General features: G+C 40.3%; 1 protein-coding gene and 1 long non-coding RNA gene across 3 annotated transcripts; one reads left to right on the plus strand and one right to left on the minus strand.

Moving 5' to 3' along the window:
- The first annotated feature begins 123 nt into the window (after nucleotides 1-123).
- On the plus strand, nucleotides 124-6,972 carry LOC139607381 (immunoglobulin superfamily member 11). Of its 2 annotated transcripts, none has more exons than XM_071460139.1 (7): nucleotides 124-2,562; nucleotides 3,528-3,682; nucleotides 4,085-4,151; nucleotides 4,312-4,443; nucleotides 5,283-5,438; nucleotides 6,353-6,475; nucleotides 6,591-6,972. In XM_071460139.1, the coding sequence occupies exons 1-7, from the start codon at nucleotides 2,499-2,501 to the stop codon at nucleotides 6,791-6,793; spliced, it is 900 nt and encodes a 299-aa protein (XP_071316240.1). In that variant the 5' UTR covers nucleotides 124-2,498; the 3' UTR covers nucleotides 6,794-6,972. The 2 variants fall into 2 exon arrangements, with proteins under 2 accessions (XP_071316240.1, XP_071316238.1); XM_071460137.1 differs by having other exon boundaries at nucleotides 4,085-4,138.
- LOC139607384 (uncharacterized) lies at nucleotides 5,453-8,513 on the minus strand. Its single transcript, XR_011684843.1, has 3 exons — nucleotides 7,635-8,513; nucleotides 6,496-6,682; nucleotides 5,453-5,962 (listed from the first exon to the last, which is right to left on the minus strand). It is a non-coding gene; the product is annotated as an uncharacterized lncRNA (long non-coding RNA).
- Between the last annotated feature and the right edge of the window lie 118 nt (nucleotides 8,514-8,631).

The following is an 8,631-nucleotide window of genomic DNA, read 5'->3' on the forward strand; positions in this document are numbered from 1 at the left end:
TTTTATAATTAGACTTCTTGTAAGATTCCAAATTAACGTAGTTAGGAATAGAAACAGTACTTACAGTGTAATCACAAGAAATCTGAAACAATTTGGAAATTTGTAAAAACCAAGAGGAACCAAGAGTGCAAGAAACTACTGACTGGCTTCATTTGTTAGTGCTGCATACCAAAAACCTGCACCCAACCTCCCTGTCCGTCAGTTTTCCCCAATATCTTGGTCAGCTATTATTGCTGACTCATGTAGGCCCATACACACATACATACACATACAATAAAAAGATCACTGGGCAGCAGGTTCAGACGGCCTCCTTATTCATTGTTTTGGATTTGATCAGCTAAATTAGCACATGGAATTGCTTTCTTCATATTTTTCATATTTTCATATTCTATTTTTCATATCAGCAATATATAAAATTGCCATAGTAACGTGTATTTAAATAAAATAAGGAAAAGAGGAACATGACGTGAGCCGAACAAACTGCAGGTGGAGAAGAGAACCAGGATGTGTCAGTAACAGGAAGATACTGATCTCATTGAGGTGACACAATAAAAGGTCAAATTTGAAAACTTGAAGGTCACATGTTGCTTTGCTGCTTTTGGTTTAATCCGACTTGAATCTTAAGCAATTTTATATTTTGTGTGTGTGTGTGTTTTTTTTTCCTTTTTAAAGCTAATTCATTTCCCAGCCCAACTTTCCTCTAATTTGGAACTACTTTGGTAAAGTGGATGACACTGGTGAACCACTGTTGATCACTGCTGTAAAGTCCTGTAAGCCAAATGATCTCTTCTATCTCACCTCTTTAAGAGAGCAGAATTGCCTAAATGCTTATACTGCATGTGTAAAACTATCTATTCATGTTGCCACATGTGGCTTCATTAAATCTGACAAATGTTTTGACGGGCTTGAATTGTGGCCCTCGTGGCATGACTGTTAGCCAGCATGGGACGTTTAGTTGTGACTGGTGGCGTGCACTCAACTACTCCAACATACTTGGATGATCACTTGGGAACTTGGCAGGCAGACTGATTTATGTGAGTCACGAATAACTAACACATTTTATGCAAATCCATCAAAAAGCAGCAATGACAGCTTTTTGTTTATCCCATAGGTCATAACTGGATGATGTCCTTATCACCAGATGACTTGCTGCAAGGGTCAAAAACTAATATTAGAACATTTCCTCACGCTGGTAGTGACAACCTTGGATCTTTGTTTGAAAGATAGCTGATTTGGGTGATAGGCTATGGGGGACATTTTCCAGAATTTTTTGTATCTAAGATAATAACAGATGTGATAATCTGTATGAACATAAATTACATGCAGTAATGCTTTTGGATAGCAAAGCAGCTTCAAGTGCAAAGTTTCATCAGTCCTGTATGGTTCTGATAATAATTTGGCATCGCTTGGAGAGGAAATCTCCACAAACAGAATAACATATTTTCAACATGATGAAATATACCGTGAAAACCTCAATTACATGAAATGAAAAGCAGGGCTGCATCATGATTAATCATATAATTCATTATTGATTGTCTAGAAAAGAAAAGTTCAATTCATACATAATACAGGGCTCTCTTACTCAGTTTAGTACACTCAGGAAGGTTGCTACCACAGCCTTACATGGTCTGGTAAAACCAGTAGCATATGGTGGCTAATGTTAGCTAACTTTTGATGATGTTGTATAACTGAATCAGCACTAAGCCACTTGACCGACTCTACTTGCTGCTGCAGCGCTGCATTTGAAAATGCCACAGAAAAGCATTTCAATGATTGTATCAGGAAAGTCAATCTGCTGTCTCTTGGAGGATCTTGGAAAACCAAGGAAAATTCAGTGAGTTATTATCATGTAACAGCTGTTGTGCCCACAGAGGCCACTGTTTAACTAAGTCGCAGTCTCAGTTTAAGTTCTAGAAATAAAATCTAAGTTTCTCCTGTCAAAGAGCCATACCCAGACATTTCATTTTATTTTATCTTATCAGCATCAGAGTGTTTCAGCTGAGTGGATCAGCAGTCTGTCACACAGTCATGAACTTGGTTCAGTGGTTGTCTGGAGGGAAAACCTGCAAAATGAATTTCTGCAACAAAAGCTGTACATCACACTATATGTTGCCCTGCTGCATTGTGGGAAGATGCCTTTGACCGAACAGGTGATGTTTTTTACAGAACAGCTGCAGTTCTTTATGTTACACTGACTAATTAGACCACAAGCTGACCCCTGTAGCTACCACTGCTATAACTTTGAACATTAGCAGTTAATAGGACTTAATGCAAATCCTCATGTAATCACTTCTTGGACGACTTAAGTTTTATAAAGATTTCATACTCCTAACAGACAATGAGACGGGATGAGACAGATATAATAAAGTGAGACTGCAAATAAAGCAGGGTGGGGTTGGTTCATCACTCAATAGATTAATCATGCATGCCTAGGTTTTTTGGCCACCACCGGCTTGTACTCAGGGGAGAGAGGGCTGCCTCTGCGTTTCCTCTCAGCTATGGGCTCTTCTGGAAGATGGATGCTCTGGACCCTGTGTGTGTGTTTCACCGCTCTGGAGAATGGTGAGTAAGCCTGTCTACTGTCTGAAGCTTTGATACAAATTCAGCGAGACAAGATGAGAGATATTTTGCAATTTTGTGCTCAGTGTTCAAGTGTTTGAGGGATCTGAAGCGCTGCGAGAACTTCTGCTGCTTTTCCATACTTCTTCACATGGATTGTGGTATTTGTTCATTTTGTTGGTCTCTTGTGACAGACTCTTGCAACAGCGTTAGCTCTAGACCTCTTGTGTATTGGGACAGATATGTTTGACCGTGTGGTTGAGGATTTCTTTGAACACAAATAAAAGTGTTTGTTGTGAAAATGAATAATTTACTGGACCAATTAGTTTTTTCTAACTAGAAACGGAAAATTGTTTTAATCAGTGAAGAGAGTGAAGAGCTTCATCAAATTATGAGCTAAAAATTCACTTTTGGTGCCCTTATTTCTTAATTGCTTAACTTAAACAAAAACAGCTCCTGCAAACCATCATCTAACCATTATATAGTTATTATAGCAAAATTGAATTGGGTAAATTTATGTTTCTTGTATTAAGTGTCTTACTTTGAAAGATTCTCAATAGACCGACATTTTAGCAACTGATGATCTACATGAAAACAATGCTGTGAACTGACAGGATGCTTTCATGAATGCAGCCTAGTGAAGTGAGCTGTTGTTCCACTCAGTCTGTAATCAGTTTGGCTCAACCTCAGAGCTGTCAAGTGTAATTAACAACTAATATGCACGCTGAATTCCCATACACACACAAAAGGAGGGGGGAAGGGTTCATTATTTCAGTGATGAAGTAGGAGAGGGAGAACTGGTGCAGTCTGCACGTCATCATAGAGACTAGGGAAGTAAAAATTTAGAATAACAATAAAACATAAGGAAATCAAAGAGATTACTGAAAGCTCTCTCACATTACATGACAGATATGACTTGGCTCATTTTTTTTTTTTTTTGTCCCTTCATTTCTTGTTGATCTGCACAGTTGCACTCAGGGTAACCATGAGGGAAGCCAGTCTGGAGGTGGTTCGGGGGGATTTTGTGGTCCTGCCCTGCTCCTTTTTCACCTCCAGCCCCCTCTCCAGACTAAACGTTATCTGGACCCTGGCTCCCTTTTCCAGCCCAGAAACCCCAATACAGGTCTGCATCCCGACACAAACATGCACAAACACCTCTTATGCAGTAACAAGCTTCAAACTGCTCTAATGTTTCGGGTGTTTCATTATAACTTCCCTGTGCATATAGTATGAGCTGATGAAACAGCCTCCTGAGAAACACAACCTGCTGCAATGAGAGTTAGGGTGAAAGTTTTGCTGCCTTTTATGTATTTTTAAAATCATTTCTGCAACTTGGGCTTTACTGCAGTTGTTGGTAAAAGTAACAGTAACTATCCAAAGGAAAACTTTTCAATGATTCTGATCTAAACATCCAACGTAAACCCACAGGCACAGTCGAGAATACCCTCTATGAAACACAACTGGCCTGTTCATATTTTTAAGGCCTGAAACTACTTTCTCTATTAATGGCCGCTCTCACTTCCAGGTGATTGTGTACGACCATGGACAAGTGATGGAGGACCCCTCCCTCACTGGCAGGGTGGGTTTTACAGGTATTACACCCAGTGAAAAATAATAACTAAATAATGTTGTGTCCACATAATGTTTTGTAATTTAAAATTTCCTGTCTTTCGTGTGATTTCTGGGTATTCTTCTCTTAATTTTTCAGTAACATAATTATTCCATGCAGTCAAACCTCTTTACATGCTGCAGGTATTCCCTGGAGTGCAGACATTGTCCTGAATGACACCCGAGTATCAGATGCTGGTATTTACCGCTGCATGGTCAACAACCCACCGGAGGCAGCAGATCCTGGCATAGGAGAGCTGGTGCTCAGTGTCCTGGGTGAGTGTGTAACATCGCCATTTAACTTGTTGTAAATTAGGGATGCAACCTTGTATCATTTTCGTTGCCAGCCTTATCCGGGAACTGTTGCTCATTTTTTGTGCTACATATGGAGCTGCTGAGCATCTTGATATAATCAAGTACTTTCTTTTTTTTTTTGCCATAATAGAAACATGGCTCTAATCACAGTAATGCGTTTCTCTTTTGGTCGACCATTTGGGTCCAGACTGGAATACTTAAACAGCTATTAGATGGATTGCCATGAAATCTTGTCCAGACGTTCATGGAGCTGCTGGTCTGGCTTAGTCTTAACTATTTGTTAGTATTATTCTGGTTTACATTACAGTGAACTGATACACTCCCAGAGAGCTACTAAATATTAGCAGTAAAAATATGAATGACCCGAAGTAATATTGCTTTTTTTAAATGATAGTGGTGATAGTCGGTCAATATACTGAAGCTTTGATTAAGCGAATTATGCTCCTATCCAGTCAGGTACTCACCAGAGGCTTTTAGGAAAGCACAGACAAAGAATACATATTTGTTCAAAAGGGCAAATCATTTTTCAAGACCAGACATCACAACTTACTCCCAGAATTAAAACCTTCTTGTAGTTCTTCTGTAGAGAACTACAGTTTATTTTATTTGTATTATTTTAATAGAAAGAGAAAAACAAAACTATATTGAAATATCAATATAGGTCTGATGCGCAGGTTGGTCTCACTGTCGAATCTCAGAATCAGACTCTCATGGTTAAACACTGAAATGCTCACATCAATCTGTAAGAGTTCCACTGCATTACATCCTTTTAGAAATTCATCCAGTCATTATTTATGTAGCGCCACCTTCACTGCCTGTGTGCCAGTGGGATGGAGATATTGATATGGGAGGAAGTGTCACGCTGTCCTGCTCCGTGGCAGAGGGCGTCCCCACTCCTGACATCCAGTGGGACAAACTGAGTCCAGCGGAAATCTCACTTCCCATCAACATGGAGGGTCAGTGCCACACACACACACACACACACACACACACACCCCTCTATCTTTGTGAGGACACTCGTTGACATAATATATTCCCTAGCCCCTGACCCTAACCTTAACCATCACAACTGAGTGCCTAACCCTGACCCTGACCTTAACCTAAACCTAATTCTAACCATAACTCTAAAACCAAGTCTTAACCCTCAAAATGTGATTTTAAGGTGTCTCAAAAAGTGAGGACCGGCCAAAATGTCCTCACTCTGTTAGTAAAATACTTTTTTTGGTCCTTACTATATAGCAAGTACAAGTACAAGTACACACACACACACACACACACACACACACACACACACACACACACACACACACACACACACACACACACACACACACACACACACACACACACACACGTTCAATTCAAATGACCCTTTGGCAGAACAATAATCCCGAATGGGAACATAGAGAAAATGCCAGGGAATTGTTTATGAAAGTGACGCACAAGGGATCTGAAGCACCAGAGGTAGCAGATTCAGCACCTATTTAAAAAAAAAAAAAAGTATTTTACGCCCTCAGACATTTTCACTTAAGACAATGAAACATGAGGCTACTTCTAAAAAGATTCAAGAAGGATATTGGGAACAGAAGTATTTTAAAGGGCTACTCCAGCGATCCAATATTGCACTTTCATAAACTTAGGGGACTCACAGAAAACGTGAAAAAAGCATGATTACAGCAGGAATCTGATTTTTAGTCTCTATTCTGGAATAAGCAAAAAATAACAAAAAAAAAAAAAAAAAAAATTCATGAAAATGCAGGATTCTACACTTCCCATAATGCTCTCATACCTCTCTTCTCCTACAAACTCTGTCCTCTCTCATTATTTCAGTGTCATTAACGTGACTGTCCTCTCTCTCTCTCTCTCTCAGGGGATCTGTCTGGCTCCGTCCAAATTGTCAATGTGTCCTCTCAGACATCCGGCCTGTATCGCTGCTCTGCCACTAACCTCCTGGGAACAGAGAACTGCTACGTCAATCTGTCCATTTATAGCAGTGAGTGCCTCTGTGCTTACCCATCATCCTCTCGCGTAAAATGATCGCAGCCACCTAAATGATTTTCTGTCTGTCAAACCATTGCCATATCAGTTGGTTTTGTCTTCCTGTGCAGCCCCAGACAGTTCCTCAGGCATCCTGCAGGGCGTGCTGCTGACCTTGTCCATGAGCCTGGTGTTGCTGGCGTTGTTGGTGCTCGTGCTGTGGCTGCATCGCACAGGGCAGGACGGGAGGTGGGGGGTGGGGAAAGAAGAGGAGGAGGAGTGTTACAACGAGATACGATATACTCCTTCTCTGATGAAGCGCTCGTTTGTTTGATTTCTAGACAGCAACATTAATTCAAAGGAAATGCTACAGGTGTCAAACAACAGACTCCCAGGACTCTGTTTCACCTGGATAATGGAGTTTCACAGCCTGGCAAATGCTTCCTGTCTACTGCTACGTCACTGTACAGCACTGCAAATTCACAAATTCTGAAATAAATGCCCTAGTTCTGATGGGTGTGGCATTTTATTTACAAGAGGGATCTACAGTTGTACTGCATATGACACACTTTCAATATTTTCTGCAATTCTCTCAAAGTTAGGAGGCTCTTAAACCTACATAATAAAAATAGGGCACTCAGTATCCCCTGGCTTTAATCATCTATGCAGAAATCACTGAAAGATAAGCCTGCATCTTTACTCTTAGCATCCTGCCTTTAAATCAAACCCTAATACTTTATGCTTAACTTTAAATTCCTCAAGGCTTAAAACTGAAAATACTTCAGCATAGGTCCAACTGATCTTTTTCTCTTTTGGCCAGAAATCAAAGACCAACAGGATCTTTGAACAAGCAAACTGTCCTAACCTGAACCTGCATTCAATTTGTAACTATTCAAATCTGAACATCACCCACAATGCAACTCAACCACAAACAGCTCAGTGTGAAGATGCAGATGTGTTTGCTGGTAATGGCTGATGTAGCCTCGAGCTTCTCGCCTCAAGCCACGAGCGCCGCAGAGTTCTGGTAAACACTTCTGTTTATCAAATCCACACCTCCAGGATTTTTTCATTTTCAAACTTGTAGTCTTCAGATCCAACAAGCGTTGTCTGACTTGAAGCAACACAGCTCCCTCTGGGTGGGAGGGAGTTGTTCTTTGAAGGCCCTGTGCACCTACCTAGGTGTTTTCAATCAATCTGGCTGATTAGACTTCTACGCAGGTCGAAGTTGGCTGGAGGTCTGCAGGGAAGAGGCCCTTTTCACACCAGATTTTGACTGGTTGTAGAAGGAAAAGCACAGGTGTAAATAATGACGTTAACATTTCTAAACTGTCCCCATAAATCAATACCAGGACCCTGAAACTGAAGCAGCTTAAAAAACAAATTCAGACATTGTTAACTTTATTATTTAAATCTGCACTTTTCCTACGGTTAACTAAAAATGACCAAAGTACCAATATAAATAACAGCGAGTAAATTAGGACGACGAAGACAGAAAAGTGTCATTCACTACCCAGCCCTCAGAAGAGGTCTAATCAAGCCACTTGAGTGAAAGCACCTGCGTGGCTGGACTGTGGGCGCGTAAGATGCTTTGAGGCTTTGAAGCTTTGAACCTGCAATGTCCTTTGGGTGCAGAGGAAACAACAACAGCAAAGTGACATACTGTGTCATCGCCTTTTATAGGGTGAACATGCTCCTACAATTGCTACCCAAGTCTAGTTTTAACTCTCATTTTAGCTCTTGTTTTTGTCTCCAACAACTCCTGAGGGAAATATCTGGATCTTAAGCCTGTAAATGCTCCGTTTTTGGAGCTTTTTCAGTAAAAAGTGCTGCGTACTTTGGCTGAATATGACTCTAAGGGGAAAGTTAACCAAACCAGTGAAACTGACAATCAACAGCTAATTAATGAGTTGAAGCTTGCCCTTTTCAAATTCAGTTGATTAGCAAATGACAGTTACAAATAGCCCATAGTACTGGGTAATTGTACTGAAATTATTTGAATGAAGCACTGTAGCAAATAGACAAGTATATGGCAATATATTTTAGATAGTTATTGTAAAACCTATACAGAGATTAAGAAGTCTAATTGCTTGTGAGATGCCAATATCACTTACACTTTTAACACTTAACTTTTAAACAGCTTTTTGTTAAACTGATCAACAGTATACTACTGCT

This window comes from Trachinotus anak, unplaced genomic scaffold (assembly GCF_046630095.1).
Source record: "Trachinotus anak isolate AG129_WGS33_773 ecotype Australia unplaced genomic scaffold, CSIRO_AGI_Tana_v1 ptg000024l, whole genome shotgun sequence".
NCBI classification, from domain to species: Eukaryota; Metazoa; Chordata; class Actinopteri; order Carangiformes; family Carangidae; genus Trachinotus; species Trachinotus anak.

What these genes read in the sequence shown, in the direction of transcription:
- LOC139607381 (XM_071460137.1), top strand. Translation starts at nt 2,426, where the DNA reads ATGCCTAGGTTTTTTGGCCACCACCGGCTTGTACTCAGGGGAGAGAGG. An exon ending in ACCCCTCCCTCACTGGCAGG is followed by an intron (nt 4,139 to 4,311) that starts GTGGGTTTTACA and finishes TACATGCTGCAG; the next exon opens with GTATTCCCTGGAGTGCAGAC. An exon ending in ACTTCCCATCAACATGGAGG is followed by an intron (nt 5,439 to 6,352) that starts GTCAGTGCCACA and finishes TCTCTCTCTCAG; the next exon opens with GGGATCTGTCTGGCTCCGTC.